The sequence below is a fragment of the Sinohyriopsis cumingii genome, chromosome 2 (assembly GCF_028554795.1).
Source record: "Sinohyriopsis cumingii isolate HCF-2022 chromosome 2, ASM2855479v2, whole genome shotgun sequence".
NCBI classification, from domain to species: Eukaryota; Metazoa; Mollusca; class Bivalvia; order Unionida; family Unionidae; genus Sinohyriopsis; species Sinohyriopsis cumingii.
The window spans coordinates 45,079,930-45,103,293 of NC_142962.1; the positions used below are offsets into that span (position 1 = coordinate 45,079,930).

The following is a 23,364-nucleotide window of genomic DNA, read 5'->3' on the forward strand; positions in this document are numbered from 1 at the left end:
ACTAGGCCACCGAAGCGGTCGTTGAGAGAGAGAGAGAGAGAGAGAGAGAGAGAGAGAGAGAGAGAGAGAAGCATAGGCATATAGAGACAGAGATAGATAGAAAAGAAGAAGAAGAAAAAAAGAAGATGATGATGATGATGATGATGATGATGATGATTATAGCAATATTTCGTCCTCAATGTCTGCAGTTTGCTAGGAATCAAAAGCAACAGATCGGACCTTATACAGACATCCACTGAATCAGATAAGTGAGTTTATGAAACCGAAAACTGAATACATTTTTTTCATCGATCCAACCAATAACATGAAAAATTCCTCGAATGACTAGTATTCGCATTTATTAACCATTTAAATTATTTCAGCTGAGATTTTATTAACATACATAATGTTAACAGACTTTGCCAACTGCTAACAGATTGAATATCAGGATCAGAGACGACGATCACCGTTTGTCTTTAACGTATACTTTCCCTGTAAGTAAATAGTGTAGATCACGCCTTAAGTTCTTAATTTAAAACACTGATACAGAGACAGAAGATAGGAATATAACATTAAGTCAAACAATTGTACACTTACTTAAACCTCGACCATATGGCAAATCTGGCAGATCCAGTACACAAACTGTATGCAGCTTATCGAAACTGTAAAAAAAAACAAAAACAACAACAACCCAGTTGATACTCAAATACGACACGATTTAAAATATATCAAAAATACTGAGAGAAAATGAAGGCCATAAATATCTTTTTGTTGGATAGAGAGGTAATGAAAAAGAATCTCTGAGCTTCGAAAAGTCGGTGATCAGAAGAAAGATTTTCGATGCACAAGAATTCTTTAGACCTAGCTTAAGTACATTATCTACTAATATTCAAGACCTATCACAACACGTGAATAAACAGATGCCCGAACGCATGCCTTAACTGATATAACTGCCAGGCATAAATTTGTACAACTAGTCGAGCTGATGAAAACTGAGATACATGCTTTTGAAAGTGACAGGAGATAAAAGTTTATGTGGAAAACTATACCATTGTGCAATCTCAACTGGAACACTTATAGAGTTTTTTGAACGACGAAATCCAACATAATGATAAAGACATTAAAGAGCTAATGGAAGTTTTTGTGCAAACATTACTCACCTGAAAACAAGATAGCAGATAACTGTAATATCTCGCAACATGTGGTAGAATCGATGGAGTTAAATGAGGAAATCAATAATAACAAGAAAGGTTGTTCCGAGATAAGTCCAGTATTCCTGAGATGTGTATTGTTTTTCGATTTTTTAATTAATAAGGTGTACTCGAATGAGATTTATTTAAGTGCAAGTCCAAGTAATACACCTATAATTTTTAATCTGGAAATTTAGAGTGCTGCATTAATAACTATAAAAGGGTTTTCTACGTATTGAGTTCTTGAAATTGAATTTACATCAATAAAATAGTTGATATTTGTGAACTGAATTATGCTTAGCAAATTTTGAAAATTAAAATATTTCAGAGAATTAAAGCAATACGCAATTCAAATAAATAAAGCAGGCTTACAAGCAAGTTATTTCAATGTATATGGTGAACATTTGATGATTTGGGGTAATTTAAGTTATTTAACATTGATTTTTACATTGAACTAGTGGGAGACATATAATGTCCGACTTAGGCGTTAGAAACCAAATCATTGTGCTTCTCGTGGGTCGGTGGTTCTTTCCGGGGTTTTCCAGGGTTCTTCCTCCACCATTAATACTAGCCGCCATGCATAGCCTATCGTGTGCTGAAAAATGGCGTTAAACCCCACAACAACAACAAAATCATTGTAGCGGAAAATCTTTACAGCTTTAAAGAATTACGTAGAAAATACCTGCAAGAAAACTATCATTTTTATAGTTGATTGAAAACAAATCGCCTATTCAGCTAGTGTGTCAAATCAAAACTGACGGCAGAATCATCATTTTTTCTTATAACTAAAACAAGCTAAATGGCGTATGCAAAAGTATATACTTAGTGCATTGTTTTCAGCTCAACCTTTTATTAATTTTGATAGATTTAATGCCAACGTTCGGTAATTACTTAACTCCTCAAAAGATACAACAAGGGGTTAAATACTTTACACTTCACTGCATTACATAAACTCTGAACAGCATGACACCCTAACAGACAGCAATACCAAAGTTAACTCTAAATACACGGACTGAACAGGCTCGTTGTTTTGTGACGTTTCACATGAAGATGAAAGGATTTTCAAAAATGCACGAGCAAGCAGTCGTGCAGAATGCTTGTAAAAAAGCATCGCCATATCATACGGAAGCGATCTTTTAAAATTAAATGTCTACAACAAATTCAAGACATACAGTTGTTTGTGTCATAGCAAACGGAACTGATAAAGGTATAAAGAATTATAAATAGTTAAAGATGCGATCAGGGACAAAATACTGGTTCTGAAGCTGTACAGTGTGTGGTATATGGTAAAACGTTTACAGCACCACGTGACTATTGTCAAATCATTGTCCGTAGTATCCTTTTGTTCCCTTTTTGGGGTTCAGAATCGTATTACGCTTGCAAAAAGCCCTAAATTGGTAAAGGCGGAATCCAAGACTGAATAGGAAATTATTTGCCTCGAGTCCGATGCAGTTTCCATCGAATCAATTACGCAATCAGGTATCGATAAGTGCAGAAACAGAATTGCATTCTTTTAAGTCTACATCGTCATGGAAATATCATCGGCATATCTACCAATACAACTTTAATGAGCCTCACACTTTATTCTCTCAGCATGAGTTTAAAGGGTGTTTTCATACTGTGCAAAAGAGTGGAGAAAGTGATCTATCAAAACAAGTTTGTCTAATCGGCAATAATTTTCAATTTTCTAATTTGATAACTATTTGAAATTCTGCCAAACATTGTTTATTCCAAGTTTTCAACTGAAACAACAGCTTTTAGAAACTCCTAAGTATTTATGTAATGAAAAATCAAAGCACAGAGAAATTAGTAGCGTAAGTGTTAAAATTTTTACACTGAGCAATCTCGCATCTGGCTTGATTTGATAAGTACGTGCGATAACCGATTACATTGTTGTAACAAGGTATGCGCTTTCAAATCAACAGAAAATAATTTTAAACGTTTTACGTTTCATAGCATATCCTGTTGGAGTTTATCTTTCCGTTTATTGGAAGGGTTTATCGTCCTACATCTGTGTGCATGACATTTTTTTAGAATTTTTGCCTTACAATATCACTATATAGTCACTAGTATGCTGATGTGCCATAAAACGCACTACCACGCATACATACAAATAATTGACTAAATAAAGTTTGGATCTTAACCCAGAAAACTCAAACTAGAAAGCCTGTTAAGTCATCTTTGTAAACATCATTATCTTTTTATTTACTTGTGGCAAACCAAAATCGTTGTCCATTAGTGTTCATTAGTCATAAAATAAAATGCATCGCTGTGAAGGTTTTTTCATATTAACATGAATGTATAGCAAATCTTTCTCAGTCATGAATGGTATTCATTAGTCAAAAAAAAAAAAAAAAAAAAAAATAACGCATCGTCGAGAAGGTGTCCGTCTTAAAATGACTGTAAAGCAAATCTTTCTCAGTCATGAATAGTATCGGCCTATCAACGTTTTTGTTTTTAAAGTTTTTGTAAGAAAATTCGTACATCAGCCATTCGAATAGCTCCAACCCTGTCAATTCACCCAAAAATCAGATTGGTTAATTTGATCTTTTTTTGTTTTTAAGACTATTTAGTACCAAGTCATGGAACATAATTCTTTTTTTTTTATGAAAGATAATACAAATGATATTTTTTCATGAAAAATATTTATCATTAGTCATGTTTTTACTGTTATTTGCCATCTTTTTACGTAATACGGCTTTATTAAAAACTAGAAAGGTCTTTTTACAAATCATTATTAGCTTATTGTATCAAACTATAATTAAACTCTATGGTTGATTTAAGCTACGGTTGCAGTTCAAACAAGTCGAACTCCGTTGATTTTCTTTCTTCCGTTTTTTTAAAAACCGAAGTGTAGCCTATCGTGTGCTGAAAAATGGCGTTAAAACCCACAACAACAACAACAACATAAACCGAAGTGCATGTGAAGTTTTATGTTTCTTTCATACACTTGTTTTATGTTTTGAATGAACATGGTCGCTTAGCAAATTTGGTTTGTATTCTTGTTATCATTATTCCATTTTGTTTTGCAATTGAAATATATCACTTTCGTCCGGTACAAATTGTTCCGGTGCTGGAAGGTAGTCCTTTTGATGATGATGCAGGTATTAGGAAACTTCGCGTCTGCTGTTGATACGCAACCAGTATCGCTATTATCGAATACTTCACATCTGTATACTGTTTGCCATCAAATATTATTTAGTGTCATATATTGGTTCATCCTGTTGTCATAAAGATTTATGGCATCTAGGCTCATATACCATTCTTATTTTGTCTCATCAAACTCGCCGCCATTTTGTTTTTCTTCATTATTAGTATATAATTTGTGGTTGACTTTACCATACCATACTAATTGTGTGATGAATTCCACTTTCAGTGAACAGAAACATATAGTCTGCCAGATGTTCTAATTCAACACCAATGTACTTTTAAACTCAGTGAGGGCTAACCCAGGTGCGCTGTAATATTATACAGTATCAAACTTGTAGGTTGCCATAGTATATTTAAAAATTACTCAAACATATCACACATCATCAAATTATCTTTTTAGGCACATTATGTCTGAAGGTGTATGTGTGACATCACATCGTGTACATACATTTAGAAATTATTCAAACATATCACACAGCATCAAATTATCTTTTTTAGGCACATTATGTCTGAAGGTGGATGTGTGACATCACATCATGTACATACATTCAGAAATTACTCAAACATATCACACAGCATCAAATTATCTTTTTTAGGCACATTGTGTCTGAAGGTGGATGTGTGACATCACATCGTGTACATACATCATTACATCATCTGAGATGTCTAAATCGTTAGGTGACGAGTAAAACCGTTCTGTTGGGTGACATCTATTTAATTAAACCTTTCAAAGCTATCAGCGTATTTCTAGGTTAAATGTTTTATTATTTGTTGAATTATTTCAATATAACGAAACCAAGGATTGTAAAGAAAGACAGTTCTGAAAATAACTTCTTAGTGGGATCTTTTTCAAAATTTTGTTATGTATATTTAATCTGTTTTGCTTGTTTGTTCTTTTTTATTTATTAAAATTTTATATTTCATTACATGCTGTTGTAAAGTAACATTGTATGTTGGGCTTGACATTGTCCAAAAGTTAGTTCATCGACTTCAGATTTGGATTTATGCTGGACTTCTGCTGAATTTTATTCAGGACTTTAAATTATTAGGATTTGTGTCAGTAATTCTTTGATTGTTTTGGAATTTGATTCGCACTACCGTAAATTCTTTTTTTTTTTTCTTCTTCATTTTAACTTTGTATTCTAGGGAAATAAATTATTTGTTGAATTTTACAAAGCTTGTTGTCTTTCACGCATTTCTATTACTTTTATTTTAAGAGCATAGACTCGTAACAATTTGCTGTGCCTGGGAAAATTCTACAAAAACAGATATAGTCATAACAAATCAATGTTGATCCTTGCTCTCTACATTTTTACATTAATGGACTAATATGCCTGTCACATAGGTCATTTAGTCGTTTTTATGTTCGCGCTGCTTAGCGTAGATTTTAGTCGGTATGCAATCTACTCCATGCACGAGCAACAAATTAGTGTGGTCCTGTGACTAAGTGGTATTTTTTCTTTAAAATATGAGTGGTTGTCGGAACTAGAGGGTAATTTTGTTTTGCACACTGACACACACACACACACACACACACACACACACATATATATATATATATATATATATATATATATATATATATATATATATATAATCTAGAAATAATAGAGTAGTGAATAAAATGCTGGATTTAATTTTTTCTTCAAGATTCATCGATATATCAAAATTTACGCGTGAGCGAAAATGTACTTCCAAAATACCATACCGGTTTAATTTCACGAATGTTTAGCACTCTAAATTTATTCACTACTTTTTTTGCTGGCGATCTTCATACGTGAATTTTGCGTGAAATGGTCGACGGCCCTTCTCAGGAAACCTTTGTTTATATAAACATCTGAATGAAATTCGGAATTTACTAGCAAGCACCAACAAGGCTGCCATACCTGATACCACATGGAGCACTGAACTCACTTTCCTCACCCATACGACAGAGAAATCTAGCTGTTTTGCTAACCTTACTTTTCTTATCTCAGTCTAGTCATCTCAGACCAGTCGTCTCAGTCAATGTGTCCACGCGCTCCGAACTACTTTTAAAAAAAGAAACCCTTGTCTTCTGATGTGCCTGACGTAGTTGTACTAAAATCAAACAACAACAACAGCAGTACAAATATAGAACAAAAACATAGTAACTTAAGGTAAATCCATCTTTGAGAACACACCATGCAAAAATATTTCGAGAAAGACAAAAACACAAACGTATACGATGTCGAGCTCTTTGGTATTATGCTAGTTCGTTTCAAACAGCATGGTGAATTTTTTCTATATACAGGCCTAGCTCAGTACATTTTCAGGTCAGCGTCATTAATGTAGCTAAAGCTACCTAACTAGTTTTAAATACTTCTTGTGAAACAAATTATATACTGTTAGCTACATTTAATGACGCTAACCTGAAAAAATGACTGCTATAGATAGGATAAAATTCTCAATGCTGTGTGAAATGAACTATGACAGAAAACAATGATCCATGCACATAGACTATAGACCTCTTAGTAACAGTAACAACCAGAAAAGTGTTATATAAAACATGCTTTATTCTAATTTTGTTAAGCATCTCATTTGTGCCCCGGCTTAATCAAAAATATACCTACAATATTTAATGACAAAAAATGCACTTACCAGCAAGCTTCGTGGAGAGACAAATAATATAACCCCTTGACCGGGATTTCCTAGTCCCTGCCCAAACCCAAATATAGATTCTATATAACAACGACAGACATAAATAAATTGGAGGTTGAAAGTTACAAAATGTCAAGGATTTTTAAAAAACTGAAACATGAATAATTTAAGCCGAGATCCCAAGGTGCAAAACTAGACAGCTGCAAGAAACTTAAATCATCAATACCTGGGAAATTTCAGTCTCACGACTCGTACCTGGCATTATGTGCTGCAAAAAAAATGAATTCACAAAAAGATAGCTTGCCGGCCAGAAAGTTATGCCAAACAGCAGTACCAAATAGGCCCAGATATTCCAAGTGTTGATGTAAAAAAAATGTACTTTCCTTAAAGGGCTGGAGAAGATAATTAACTGATAAAAATAACAGTAAAAGATCTCGTTGGACTTCAACATTCAGTTTGACCACAAGACCACACCACAAGACAATAAGTGGATGATGATATTGATGATGATAAATATTCTTTTCTTGATTCCATCTAATTTCCACTCGTTTTTATATCCCTGTGTTCTTAAATATGAAATGTTTTGTATTTTCAAATAGTGTGCACTCACAGTTGGCAAATAAGCAAACATATTTGGGGAGCAGTTGTACAATGCCGAATAGCCATACATGACTTTAATTGATGATGATGATGATGATGATGGAAAAAAAGAAGAAATTGATTTCATCAAAAAGATGATGCTAAGTATGTAGTAAAGTATCAAGCGCCTGAAATTCGTCTGCATTGTTTGTACTTAGAGCTATTGTTTCTTATTCTGTTTTTCAGTGTTACTCATGGTCCAAGGGAAATAACTATATTTTTATGTCACTTAAAAGAGTGTATGCCCCCAAGTAACTCTTCTACAGCTACCCTGGTAGCATTAATAACAACAAAGATTAGACCTTAAATCATCTTCACATTTGAGGAAATGGGGTGCTCAGCACCCTACCAGAATGGGGGGAACCTGTAGCAGTAAGGCTGCCATATCCGTTTCAGCTACCAAATTGATTATTCTGGGTGCAAAAGGCTCAGGTAGTAACTCCTTATTTTTTGTACAGATTGAGTCAACATGCCCGATGTCGTTTACTTCATACAGAATTTAATTAACTATTTTAGTTATTTTTCTTGATGTCTGTTTAGGATATGATCTGTCTAATGAATAGGCGATATTTTCTTACGTGTAAACGAGACGGCACCCTTAACCTTTTAGGCCTAGTCCTGTTGGCCCATAAAAAAATATATTAAAATTTTTTATTTTTTTTTTAAAAAGACAAGTATTGAATTCCTTGACCAACATGGCTGATTCTTCTTATTCCAATAACTTATAAGGTACAGAACCATGCTTTAGTGTATTTCGGCACAGAGTAAAATTGTGTGAATAGAACAAGATTATGTTACCAATTAAGAGAATCTATCTACAGTGAAGCTAACAACAGTACTTGAATGCCTAGCATAGTTGGATTACCTGCACCTGCGATTTGAAGATATTAAGGGAGGCACAATTAACTGCTGTCTGTGGCAGAGAGTTCCTGATTCAAATACCCTCAGTGAAAAAGGAGCATTTGTATATCTTTGACCTCGCAAATTCAGTCAAGTATTTCTGGTTGTAGCACACACGTCGGTTGTGTTGGTATTAGGAATCCTAGTGACCCATCAACAAGTTGGTTGACAATCCAGAACATCATTACCACTCCAGCTTGAGATCTTCTCTCATGGAGGGTAGGCAACTGTAGCTGTTGTAGCATAGATGAACACTGCTATTTCTGTGTTGATCTTCAGTGATGAACGACTGCCACTCTGCACTAGTCCATCTCCAGTTTGTTGATGGTCCAGACTAGTGTCTTATAGCATAGCTCTTTAATCTTGGCTGGACATTGGTAGATGCTTCTCCATATGAAAACAAGGGTGGAATTAGCAATGACATTGATGTATTACAGCTGTTGACTCCGAGTCATTTTGTGGTACCTTCAGTATCTAGTGTCTGGCTATGGATGGTATATGGCATATCAATGATCTTCCTCCTGTTGGTAATGTGGAGGATTTGACAATCCTGCGGACAAAACTCCATCATCCAAACTTTCACAGTTCTTTAGTCTTCCAGGTCAGATTGTAGAGCTTCAGCTTCCACTACTGACTTAATCTTTCTGTACAGATTACAGTTATCAGCAAAGAGGCGTGCATTGGATTGTTTGGATATGGATTTGAGTAAGTTGTTAATGAACAGTAGGAATAGCAGGGGTCCAAGAATACTTCCTTGAGGAACTCTTGACTCTATGGGCGCTGTTCCTGAGGCTGTTCCATCAAGAATGGCTTGCCGAGTTCTGGATCCCAAGAAGTATTGTATCCATTGGTATGTGCAGCCCCTGTAGACATACCACTCTTTTTTTTTCATCATGTATCAAAGGAATGGTGTTACTATGTATGTTGATGCAAAAGGTGTTGAAATCATTTATGCACAAAATGAATTTTGGTAGTTTTAAACACTCAAATAAAAAAAAAGAGGTGGAGAATGACTTGTAAGTCTAGCTGGCAGTCAAGATATCTTCAATCATATCAACCTATTTCCTTCCTGTTCCAAAATATTCTGTTCTCTGGCTTTATTCTTCTCTTCTTTCTCTAGTTAATTACTCCAGAGTTCTAGATGTTACACCATCTCTTGCATAGTCCTGTTACAGAAAATAAGAAACAAATATGGTTTTACTTTAGGTGGAGTTAATGATACCAAACATTTGGAATCACCATCAATAACAAAGCCATCTTGGAATTCACATTTAACTAGTTTCATGAAAAAGGCTAACTCAGCTTTTGCCTTCTGGTATCAGGATAGCTGTATGTGTCCACCATAGGTCAAAGATCAAGATTACATGACCACTGTTTATTCATTCTTGGACTTTACCTCAGCAGTCTGGAATCCTTATACACTCTGCAGTATTGAAGCTGTAGAAGGAGTACAGAGAAGGGTCACCAGGTTCATTACATTTTCTGCCAAATCAGTAGTGTGACCTGTGTTACAGAGACTAAAATGGGAAGAGCTGTGCACCATTCAAGTTAGATTTAAAGCTGTGATTCTCCATCACATTGTTAACAATCTAGTCGATATAACAACAAGCTAGTTCTTGATTCCCTCAGGATGCCACTCTAGAAGACAGAACCTCAAGTTCCTCCAACCACATACCAGAATCCAAGCATACCAGTGCATCTTTTCCCACCAAGCACAGATAGACTATGGAATGAGCTGCCCCAGACCCTTGTACAGATTGAAACTCTGGAGATGTTATGTCAAGGTGTTGTCAGCTGTTCCATGACAGAGATACTGTGTCAGTTTTTAAATCGTTGTTCAAATTGTACAAAATTAGCTTTTTACATTGTATGAAATGAACAGCCTGTGCATCACACATGGTGTAACTTCTACTACAGTGCAGTTATACTTGTGTATGAGGAGGCACTTGATGATGAGTAAATATTTTTATTGGGCATGATTAAGTCATTCAAGGAGTTTCCTGATGTGGTTCATACTTATTTTGTTTTTCCACCATACACTGGTGTGTCTGGAAGATCCCTGCATTAGTCTCTGAATTTCCTTGGACCTTTCCCCATCTATTTTGTATATTTGGACATCCAGATAAACTGTTTAAATATCTAAAATGGGATAAGAAAGGTCAAAGGTAACTTGGGCAAGTCTCTGTTAGGGACTGAATTAATTACTGCATAGAACCAGTTAGTACACTGTTGCTACTCATTCATGACTCAGTGTAGTAAATTTGTAACTAACAAAGAAAGTAAATATAGCACTTAATGTAAGGAATAATATATTTGCAACTAAAAAAGATTCTGTAAAGAATCAAGGAAGAGTAACACTCATAGGTATACTTGCACTGTTTTGTTTCCATCTGTCAATTGGTGTGGAGCATCCCAGTCCACCTGCCATTCTCCATCCTTTATCATGCATTCATGGGATGTGGTTATTTCAATATTTACAACAGGTCACCATGGATAAATCAGGAAGCCATGGAAGGCACCATAATTTTAAGAAAGTGCTGTGCCACTGTTGTGAAAACAGATCCTTTAGACGTATCATCTCTGTACTATTTACGTGGCTGGAACTCAGAAGCAAGGGACATACGACTGTTGCCTGATTCAGTTCAGATGACAGAAAACTTAAAATTGATCAGATAAGCATATTACTGTATGATTGTATTCATTCTTACATTAACAGTATAGTTACATTTCAAGTTATTGCAGCAGTCAACCACATATCAGTAACCTTTTATTCAGAGGATTTGCAGTGAGCTTGTCAAAGCAGTAGAAGAAAAAAAATGGGATGGGTTAAAAGAAAATCTTCTTGCTAGCCCAAGATTTCAAACGCTATGGAATTTTATATTTAGTTCTCAAAATCTGGAGGTTTTGTGATGGAGCACATATAAAACATTGTTTGGCAAAGTCTTTGTAGGAATAAATAATTAAGTAGTTCAAGACATTTGTTAATGGATGTATGTCTTGTTTGCATCATTCTAGGCAAGACAAGATTGTTGTACTCCTGGCTGTTAGGGGTCAGTTCAGTAGTGGACACCATTCCAACTGAAAGCTTCAATGTTGAACCAATCCAGACCCCTGATGGAATAAGTCTGCTAGTGTGGGATATTAGCGGTGATCCCAGCTACAGAACCAAAAGACGTCAATTTTTCCATGGAACAGAAGGTATCAACCTTGTTACTATCCAAGGTGGAGTAATGAATTTGCCAGAGTAGTATGCAAATGTCCAGAAACTTTTTGTAGTGTGAGATCAAATTATTTTCTCCTTAATTTGGGGGGTAATTTTTTTATTACAATAATATGTCCCATATATAACTATGAAAACAAATTTTTTTATGAATCTTTATGAACAAAAGTATGGTTATAATGATTTTAAAAGGAGTTGTAAAGTGACCTACATGTGTTTGACTTTTTTCAGAGGTGTGAAAACTTTCAGGAAATCTGTAAATGGGAGATTATCAGTTGCAATATAATCTGCAAAAAAAAGGACAATCTCATCACTCTCTTCTAGGTATTGTGTATATAATGGACACTTCTGACCCAGCTTTGATACAGGAGGCAAGGGAAGACCTTGTGACAATACTGAGAGACAGAGATCTGCTTAAGGTTCCTGTACTTCTCATAGCCAACACTCGAAGCAACCAAGGTAAGCTGCTGCTGTATTTCTTTCTTATGTACAAATTATATCAAGTGCTATAAAACACAAACCTTATCCAGGAACCTCTATTGTGTTTTAGCTACTGTCTTTACCTGCTTTTAAGCAGTCAAACTGCAAACAACAAAGACCCTGATCTGCCATAGCATAATGTGCCTGCCAATCAGGGTCTATGCTGTTTGTTCTTTAGATCATTTCTGACAAGCTGTACAATCCCAGATCTGCATTCATGGTTACAAGTCACATGCAACAGTGCAAAATTAGTTCACTCTGATCCACATTGTACACTTTGGTAACAATTATTGCTTGTAACTCAGAACATGCATCAGTTGTGGCCATGGCAGCTGTCAATGCATTGGACTTGTAGTCCAAAGGTCACATGTTCGATACCTGCCCAGGCTAACCCTGGTGCATCTTTGTGGATTGGCACTTAGCTCCAATTTCCTCTGCATTATATAGCAAATAATATGTGGTAAAAGTGCCATTAAAACCAACAAACCAAACCAAATATATTTATGTCCATATTGCCAACACTGTGGGATCAACACTTATAAAACTTCAGATGTAGCTGCATCTTGGGTAAATTATGCATCAGCTTGAGTTATCGTGACCTACTTTGAATTATATATTAGTAACTATCTTGTTAAATAAATAGCAGTTCATATGAAGACATTGGCCCATCACTCACACCTGTTGTACATGTTCATTACCATCCTCCATGACAAATGGTATCCTATAATTTAACATCCATCTTTGTTGTTTACAAGTATGCTAGACCTGCTTGAATTTATAGAAAAATGTATAGAAAAGTAAGATTTAAAAAAAAAAAAATCACCTTCTTAATCATTATTTCATGACTGACATAAAATTTATTGTTTTAATTGTTAAGAAGCATGGAATTATTAGCCTCCACTGGTTTTGTAACAGTACTTGAGTCTGGATGGGGTTCTGGAATTGGATGGTGGTCCACATTATTGGTGAGCTTTGCATCATCATTACATATCATATATACCTGCTTATAAGTCAAGGCCAACTGTAAACTGCACTGACCCAGACTATCCTTAATATAATGTGCTGGCAGACGTGGATTTGTGCAGTTTGTTAGGGGTAATCAGTAGAACAAATGCGTCATTGCAAAATCAGAAGGCAAATCCAGGTCTATGGTCTATGGATTCAGGAAAATAAATGATCTGTGAAGTATGATTTACACCAGTTTGTACAAATGAATTGATTTTCACAAGGTTCCATTGTAGATGGTTAAGATAAAATTCAGAAATAGTTGGGGGTGGGAAGCATCTTTTTCAAAGACCCCACAACCCATATTTTAATTAGACCAGTTGCCATAAAACACTTAGAATAGTCTGGATTAACCCAACCCCCCAACTACTAATACATGTAACTAAAACTTAGTGCTCGTTGGCCCCCATCCAATTTCATTGATGGAAAAGGGACTTTGGAAAGAAATACCTCCAGTGTGCATGAAACTGTTAAAAAAATGTGTTCCCATGCTTGAATGCCCACAACTGTTTACGTCAGAAAAAAAAGTCTTGTATTCTTGCAGGTTCACTTGATGACTCCAGGTTGAAAAAGGAATTAAAGTTAAAAAGTGTTGTAAGAGAAAGGAGATGGGACACAGTGACCATAGCAGCCTTTGACCAGAAAGAGGTGGACACATCACTAGAAAAACTACAGAATCTCTTGAAATCCACATGGGTTGCATCTCCACAACATTAGCATTGGAATTTTATCATTTTACCAAAGATATGTGATTTACTTGTAAAACAATATGTGATTATATATTATCTCATAAGAAGGCTTCAAGGCTTAAAAGAAAAAAGGGATCCTTTTATTTTTGTTTTCACAATTTCTTGCAAAATGGTCTGCCAAAACATGCCTTGGTGTTTCTGGTTATATCCAAATTATAAAGCAAGCAACAGAAAACCACAACATTGGATTCTGTAAATTGTTTTCCAATCCTAGTCATGTGACTACAGTATTTAACTTTAAATTGTGTTGATTGTGAGCAGTATAAATGTATAAATATCAGTCCTTAGTAGCAAAATGAAATGGAATACTGTCTCCTTAATATATATATATATATATATATATATATATATATATATATATATATATATATATATATATATATACACACACACACACACACAGGTACATATATACTGTATCACTGACATACCACAATACCACAAGAGGTATAAATGTTTCATTAAAAGGAAACAAGTTTGCTTTTAATGAAAAATGTAGCCAACGAGTGGTATATCTGTGATACAGTATACATACTATACATATACTTCACATAGATAAAATACAAATATATATATTAGCATTTCCAACCAAGTTATGATTGACTAAAGGCAACTGTGTATTGACGGTGTTAGTGAACTCTTCACATCGCTGCCCATCGTGTCCACAACAAAATGTAGTTCTGTACCTTTTGCTGCAATTCACAATCCTCCTTGCAAATTGATAAGTTGCTCCTTTTCTTTTTACGAGCTTCTAATTTCATTCATATTGATTACTTTAAGACACATTTATGATTTATACATGAAAATATGGTTTAAATGAACACTGTACATGCAGCCAGTCTTTTACTGGAAGTACATCTAAACATTGTGGAATATCAACTAAGCTAAATGATGAACCAACAAGAGTTAATTCAAAACTGAAATGTATTTACAGTTCATCTAAGTCCTTAGTATACTTTAATTAAATTTGCTACCAACCATAAGATTGTCATTATCCTCCATTTCTCTTTCCCTTTTCTGTTGGTTAGTTTTTACCATCATTTAAAGGTGTAGAGACATTTTCTTATGACACTGGCAAAAATCTCTTACACTGCTTTATTCACAGATTTTAGTCCATATCTTTCTATGATGGTCCAGTGAGAGAGAGAGAGAGAGACTGATTGGTGGTGGTGGTGGTGGGGTTTGGGGAGACTTACCATACAGTTATTTTATTTATTATCCATCCCTCTGATTTTCTGTTGGTAGATTAGACTGCTGCCTCGCCCAACAACACATTGAGAGAAAATGAGAGACGACAGGGGGAGAGCAACCTTTGGGCTTGTAATATATAAAATTAAACTGTAGAACCTTATTGTAGGTTTTCAAAAACAAAAAAGCAAAAGCATTAAGTAGATTACAGTATGTATGTGCCTTCTAACCAAAACATTTACCACAAAGTGTCAACAGGCTTTTGCAACTGTTTATCAGTGGTATTGTTTCTGTGTGTGTGTGATTTGGATTTTTAATGTAGCTTTAACAATTTTTCAGTTATATCGCTACGATGTCTGCAGTGTGGCATTTTACAGTGATGCCTATCGGTGGGGCATCATGTCACAGACATGTGGCATGATGCCCCACCCCATCACATTATCCTGACACCAGGCTGACCAGTCCTAACACTAATCACTTAATGCTGAGTGCCAAGCAAGGCAGCTATTAGTACCATTTTTGTAAGTCTTTGATATGACTTGGCCGGGAACCAAACACACGACTTCCCGCATCTGAGGCAGATGCTCTAGGACACCAGAACGGTCAATGGTATCATGAACACTGTAGAAAAATCCCAATGAATTTGTACACATACTATTATGACAAACCAAGGTTCTTGCAGCACACATGATGTAAGTTCAGTGTCATGGTTTTCATCAAGCTCAAATTCTTTTTCTCTCTCACTCCACAGATTTGCATGCATTTTGTCCCTTGTGCATGAGATAGAGCAGAAGGGATATAGCTAAAATTGTGTACCATGTTTAATTCATTTAAAAATGGATTTTATTAATATTTTTCTCATTATTTTCTTGTGTCATTAATGATTAACCAGTAGAAATTCATCACTGATCTAGAGTATATAACTGCCTACTGTTGAAACAATATATGTGTGTGTGTGTGTGTGTATAAATGTGCCATTGGCAGATCACAATTTGATATACCAACAGTATCTGTATACTTAATTGATTTGTACTGACACTTAAAAACCATATATATATATATATATATATATATATATATATATATATATATATATATATATATATAACAAGATTTTCAGAAAACACTATTGTGTTTGATTTTGAAAAAGTATGGCAGGATATTGTCATAAATATTTCAGGATGATATCACAGACTAATTTCATTTTTAGTATTTATATATTAGTAATGATTTTAAATGTTTTTTTTAAAAAGATTAATCTATTTACTTTTCATTTGCTGTTACTTTTATTTGTTTGCATCTACATGTTTGTTAAATCATGAATGAATCAATTAAATATCTCAAATGGCATAATGAATCTGCATTATGTCTTTTATTTTCAAACAGTGTACTACCTATGTGTCATTTCCATTTAAAAGTTATTGTGTAGTTTTTTTAAAATATGAAATGTAAATCATGTTAACACAAAAATATAAAATATATGAAATTTAAAAAGATTAGTTGCCATTAGCATCCAAACTGTAAAAAATCAAAATATAATGCTATCACATGCAATATATAAACTTAATTATTATGTATATCACTCTCTCCTATTGAGAAATCTACTTATGATAACAGTATTTTAATTTGATATTGTTTTGTACAGATTTCAAAAGTCTTTAAACAGGTATACCATAATTACTAATTTTATCAGCCAATCAGATGAATTCTTATATCTTTGCTTTTGTGAAACTGAGCAGTATAGCTGAAGAGCATCAATGTGTACCAATCGATTTGATTCACTTTCAAATTTCTGAAAGCTGCATTTTCACTGGCTAACTCAAAGGTCACCAGAACATGACCCCTCAGTGGTCAGATCTTCTCCCATGACAGTAGAGATCTGATTTTAATCAGACTGAATCGGACTTGTGAATATACATGGTACTTGTTTCTTGCTTGTTCCTTGGTGTACACAATATGCAGAGCTTGATTTGAACTGTATGGTCAAAACTAATGCAATGTAATGGGCATGCACGCTGCTGTTTAATTGTAATAAACAACAATCAGGCCAAAACTGAATTTTTTAATTCTTCCAGCTTCCATTCAGTTTAACTGATACCAAGTTTCTTCCGTCACCACATAAATGGTAGGCTGTTCTATGTGGTTACTTAATTTAAAATTTGGGTCATTCCCATAAATTCTTAAGGTAAATTAGCATAGTTGATACAAATTTCAAAGAACATGTACATATATGCTGGGTTATTCCATTTCAGTTTTGGTTAAAATTGATCAAGCTGCATTTAATTAGATTTGTAATATATTTAGTCAAAGCAACCATGTTTAAAATAAAATAAAATTTCTGGTGCACAAATGAAAGGCCTTTGAACAGGTATAATTTCTGTCATATCTGGCTGATCTTAGTCCTTAAGCTGAATTGATTAAGCAGTTAAAATAGCTTATGATGATTTGAGTCATACTTTAAGCCCAGCATCGATGATCTGAGTTGTACTTTAAGCCCAGCATGGATGATTTGAGTCATACTTTAAGCCCAGCATGGATGATTTGAGTCATACTTTAAGCCCACCATGGATGAACTGAGTTATACTTTAAGCCCAGCATGGATGATTTGAGTCATACTTTAAGCCCAGCATGGATGATTTGTCATACTTTAAGCCCAGCATGGATGATTTGAGTTATACTTTAAGCCCAGCATGGATGATTTGAGTCATACTTTAAGCCCAGCATGGATGATTTGAGTCATACTTTAAGCCCAGCATGGATGATTCGAGTTAAACTTTAAGCCCGACATGGATGAATCGAGTTATATTTTAAGCCCAGCATGGATGATTTGAGTTAAACTTTAAGCCCAGCATGGATGAATTGAGTTATACTTTAAGCCCAGCATGGATGATTTGAGTCATACTTTAAGCCCAGCATGGATGATTTGAGTCATACTTTAAGCCCAGCATGGATGATCTGAGTTATACTTTAAGCCCAGCATGGATGATTTGAGTCATACTTTAAGCCCAGCATAGATGATTTGAGTCATACTTTTTTAGCCCAGCACGGATGATTTGAGTCATACTTTAAGCCCAGCATGGATGATTTGAGTTACACTTTAAGCCCAGCATGGATGATTTGAGTCATACTTTAAGCCCAGCATGGACGATTTGAGTCATACTTTATGCCCAGCATGGATGATTTGAGTTATACTTTAAGCCCAGCATGGATGATTTGAGTCATACTTTAAGCCCAGCATGGATGATTTGAGTTAAACTTAAGCCCAAGATGGATGAATTGAGTTATACCTTAAGCCCAGCATGGATGATCTGAGTCGTACTTTAAGCCCAGATAGCCTTACAGTCAAGTGAGCGACTGACAACTTCAAAAGACAACAAATGTAGTTTGCTTTGTACAACTATATCTTTTTTTTTAATACTACCTCTATATTCCACAAAGAAAAACTTTTGATGCACTAGTATTATATGTCATTTTAAAAACAAATACGATACAATAATGCCATGGAAATAATTAACAATAATGAAATAATTCTTGCACGTTTTTAAGACTCATTAAAGTGGTAACCACATTTCTACTTTTGCTTAGGCATTCAGTTAAAGGGATTTTTGTGTCATTGTGCATTCAGTCAGATTTTCGTCGCTGCATCAGTCACTAGGTTCACTCTGGTATCTTATGTAATGGTCCCACTTTTTACCCTATCCTACCCCCTTAGGTAGGCAATTAATGTTTAGGTCTACTTGAAATTTACTTTTGATCGACTTCTCTTACCTGAATGAACAGTTGATGAACAGGACATTAACGACTGATATAATATTCAGCTTTTAGATGAAGCATTTGATGCATGTATTTCTAGGTTGGATCTTATATGGGGATGTAATGTGAGGCTGTGGGTCTAAAATGCAAGGAGCTAAACTGCTGACTCGGCATCATTTTTATACTGAATAACAGGGAAACAACTCCATTTATACAACACTACAAGTATAATCTTTTCATAAAATCTCATTCCCCATAAAATTCTTGTACGTTGTATATTTATACCCATCTAACCACTGGAAACACAATCATCTTCTGTACAGTACTTTCCTTATATTTAATATGATACCCCAGTCCCAAAAGGTGTGCTTGTATAGCTGAACTGCAACACAATTTATGTGCGTTGGGGTAGCCATGCTTTCTTTGGAAATGTACCTGTATTAATTTTACAATAACATATGAGAAATTTTAAAGCAGTCAGATCAGACTAGAACATGCACTAACAAGACCAAAGAATATGACTATAAAGATAGTAACCACAGGCCAGAACAGCACAAAAAAAGTTAAGATAGAAAGCAGTGAGTGTTGAAAGTTCAAAATATAGAATGTTTAGAATAGTAATTTTAGACAGGTTTTTTGGATATTTTCATCTCAGGTAATCAAACTTTTAAAAATATTACAACTTTTCTTCTTTCATTCAAGTTGTGTAATATAGTTTACAGAAACCTAAAAAGTAGGTTACAGTACAAAATCATCAACTATTTCCATAGTAGACGTCACCTTTTCATGTTTATTGTTTCAAAATATTGGATACAATTTTTTAAAATTAAAAATAATCTGTTAGATTCTTATTAATGGACCTTAATATATGCACAGTCATATTTAATGTTCAATGAGGATATTTTTAAAAACTATTCATCAAATTAGTACAAAAATGGACAAATCTCTCTTATTTTGATTTTTAATGCACTGTATTGAAATAAAGGGTTGAGGGTTGTGAAATTGTGGCAAGGAAAAGAAAACTTCAATCTTGTTGTGCATTTGTGTAAAATGACAGATTCAATGGAGACCATTCTGCTAGAATCACCCCTACCATAGACCCTGGTAACAAAACTTATTATTTTTTCACTTGCATTTTACATCGCTGAAATTGATTTGGATGGAAATTCTGATATTGAATAAAAGCATGAATAATAAATCTATAAAATAATGTTGCACAAACTACTGCATTGTTATGCATTAAATTACATCTAAGACTTATTATTTAAAATTGAAAAATTTGTCACAATGATAATTATGCTCCTGTACAGAATCATGTGTTGGTAATTCTTGCAGTTGTCCAATTTTATACAATCGGAATGTAACCATAACAATTAAAATCACAAAATATTAACAAAAATATATAAGACTATTATTAAACCAGCAAAATTAGAAACAGTAAGTATAACAAAACAGCTTTTTCTTAAGAAAACAAAAACCTGCAGAAGTTTTAAGCCATAGAAGTTGCTAATAAAGGTTTTATTGATTTGGAAATCTTGTGACAACAATTACCATTTGCACAACAAGGTTTCATATTCCATTTATTTTACTATACATTTTTACTTGTCTGTTTTCAAACTCAATTTTCCACTAAAAAAATAACTTTTCATAAACTGATGCAAGTCATCCCTTTAAAATGAATACAAATAGACATTTACATGTAAAATTAACCATGAACACAGTTATGTCCCATTAGTACTATCCCTATTTTATGAGATTCTCTCTTTCATTATCTCCTCCCAGTAATCCTCACTGTTGCTAAACCAGACTGAACTGGATTACCATTCTGATTCTTATTCTTCTTGTTTTTGCTGGGAGGGGGACCACGTGGATTTCCCAAACTGCCTGCTCCTGGAAATGCTCCTTGAGAATATCCCTGAGATGGGCCCTCCTGAGAATATCCATGTGAGCCATCCTGGGGATATCCCTGGGAACCATATTGCTGTTGATATCCGGATGAGTAACCTGGTGGTGCAGAAGAATGATAATTAGCTGGACCACCTGCAGGTGGTGGGTAGTTTGGGGGTGGGGGCATATTAGAAGAGAACTGTGGAGGTGCAGATGTGGGAGGGGCACTCCCTGGTGCCATGTAAGAATACCCTGACGCTTGGGCATACTGCCCTCCCTGGGGGTATGGCAAGGCTCCTGGCATGGTTGGAGGTGGTTGGCCATATGTGTACTGTGGAGCTGGGGGAGGTCCACTGGGCATTGTTCCCATGATGGATTGTAAAGACTGTGATCCTTCTTGTGACAGGAATGACGAGGAATACATTGTTTTGGCCACATAAGGATTATACTGAGAATATGATTCGTCCGTCCCTGTGGCTGTGGTATAGGTTGTATTGTATGAACTGACTGCAGGTATAGTCTCTATTGTACCGGCCTGAGTCCCTGCAGTTGAGTTCACTGTTTGGGATGGTGCATGAGTTTTTGGTTTATGATCTGGTTTCTTGGATTTTTGAGAAGCAGAACTGGATATTTCCTGACTACTTGACACTGCTTTAATGTTCTTTGGCTGGGTTGCCTCTGAAGGTGTGCTCTACAAATGAAAAAAAAAATTAAGAAAACATACCATCATGCTATAATGATTCTTACCAATATCTCAAGTATCATCTATGATAACCATAACATCAGAACTCCTGGACCTGTGTTCTTGAAACTTGGGCACAAAAATGAAATTCCAAATCCAAAAACAATCTGTTACTCTATCCCAGCCTGGATTTCAGCAAAAGAACTTAACTCCTGACTTAAAAGTTTGGAATCCAGTGATACAATTGGCTGAAATTTAAGTCTTATTTGAAACTGACCAATCAGAAAATGTGGTAAATGAGATCCAAAATTGCATTATCTTCACAGGGGTTTAAAATTGTTCAATTAGCTACTTGCCTTGCAAGACAACTGACTCAAAACCTGTACCTGCCCTACAAAGTAAGCGATGTAAAACTTGTACTTGCTCTGCATACATTTTACTCATCCTATACTTGTATATAATTCTAAATATTGAAAAGCTAAAGTTCACCTATGATACTTTTTATTTGGCAAGGTTTGTAATTTCAGGCTTTTGTCAGACCTTTTTAACAGGAAAACCAATTTTTTTTTATTGTAAAATATATTTCTTTGGAAATACTTACCCAATTATAATACCTTTGGAGTACTATCACTACGTTGCAAATCCAGGCCTCCCAGACTATTTTTGCCTAAAGGGAGCTAAAAAGTTCATGATGTGGTCAGGCAGAGTGATCTCCCCTTTCCTATAAGACTAGCTGGCATTGAGTAAGAATATGCCAGTTATTACTGGAGTGGAAGGCATGCTCCCTTTAAGGATGTAACTGCAGGGAAGCTGGGAGGGTGTATGTATATTCTGATTGGGTAAGTATTTTCAAAGAAACATATTTTACTATAAACAGTTGGTTTCTTCCTTCAATACATTACCAAATCATAATACCATAGGAGAATAGCTAAGAGGTGGAGGAAGATACAGCCCTTTACCCTGGAGATACCATCTCCAGTCCCCTAAGGTAATGAGACATCTTTTAGGTAACCTGACTGGAGGAGACTCCATCTATCAGGATGCGGCTTCAAAAAAGGGAAAAAGTTTACCCCGCAAATCCAGCAGAAGTGGAGAAACCGCATCTGTCAGAAGCTGTCGATCGACCTGGAAGTGTGACCTGTTGTGCTGTGGAGATAGGTCCAACCAGATTGAATTGGGCCCTTTGAGATGAGAGATCCTGGAGAAAAAATCCAGAGAATGTGGACTCTGATCTCTATCCCACAGCCTGAATGATGTTGATTAGAAAACAGTTTCGTTCAAATGCTAGGCTGGTGGCAACTGCCCTAACCTTGTGAGCTGAGATATGTAAAAAAATTATTTGAGCTGGGGTTATTTCCCTGTACACTGAGCCCAATAACCCACCTGATCCAGGATGAGATAGTTTGAGCTGATATATTGTTTTGTAATAATTTCAGAGGTAGAAAAAGGCGTGATCTACTCGATGCACTGGCTCTGTTTGATTAAGGTACCACTTCAAAGATCTGTGTCTTGTAAGTGGCCTTTGGTTGATGTATCCAGGAGAGACAGAGGTCTCAAGACAAAAGTCTGGTTACCCATGGAAGAAGAAGGTTCTTGGCAATGAACAAGGAAACCGTAAAGAGTAAGACTGACCCATCTTGTCGGAACTGCAGGTAATTGGGGTCTGTGGAAGGCCAAGTGGAAGTAGGTCTTGTTGGAAAGGTGTGCCAGAGCTTACCGTGCAATTAGGTTAAAGGGGGTCTTGTTCAGCCAGGTTAATACCCAAGATAGATTCCACTTGGTCCAGAGGGTTAAAGTTTTAGGCTGTGTATACTCAAAGTTTGCAAGTAAATCAGACAAGTCCTTGTTTTGTCTGATATCTTAGCGCCCATGATGATGAAAGGTGTCAGCTATCATGGAGTGATAGCCTTTGAATGTACTCTG

The 23,364-nt window shown here is 35.3% G+C and overlaps 2 protein-coding genes across 2 annotated transcripts in view; one reads left to right on the plus strand and one right to left on the minus strand.

Moving 5' to 3' along the window:
• Positions 1-7,829: 7,829 nt before the first annotated feature.
• Positions 7,830-17,172, plus strand: LOC149804752 (ADP-ribosylation factor-like protein 11). The gene is made up of 4 exons (XM_089943967.1): positions 7,830-8,009; positions 11,493-11,675; positions 12,022-12,156; positions 13,727-17,172. Exons 1-4 carry the CDS (start codon positions 7,931-7,933, stop codon positions 13,897-13,899), a joined length of 570 nt encoding a protein of 189 aa, XP_089800093.1. The 5' UTR covers positions 7,830-7,930; the 3' UTR covers positions 13,900-17,172.
• A 2,467-nt stretch (positions 17,173-19,639) lies between these two features.
• The window catches only part of LOC149804753 (uncharacterized), a 32,045-nt gene continuing 28,320 nt past the window's right edge, over positions 19,640-23,364 (minus strand). Inside the window, exon 9 of the mRNA XM_089943956.1 lies at positions 19,640-21,450. Coding sequence (XP_089800082.1) covers positions 20,641-21,450 — 810 coding nt within the window. The 3' untranslated portion in view covers positions 19,640-20,640. The remainder of the gene's footprint in view (positions 21,451-23,364) is intronic.

What these genes read in the sequence shown, in the direction of transcription:
- LOC149804752 (XM_089943967.1), top strand. Translation starts at nt 7,931, where the DNA reads ATGGGGGGAACCTGTAGCAGTAAGGCTGCCATATCCGTTTCAGCTACC. An exon ending in ATTTTTCCATGGAACAGAAG is followed by an intron (nt 11,676 to 12,021) that starts GTATCAACCTTG and finishes ACTCTCTTCTAG; the next exon opens with GTATTGTGTATATAATGGAC. An exon ending in CAACACTCGAAGCAACCAAG is followed by an intron (nt 12,157 to 13,726) that starts GTAAGCTGCTGC and finishes GTATTCTTGCAG; the next exon opens with GTTCACTTGATGACTCCAGG.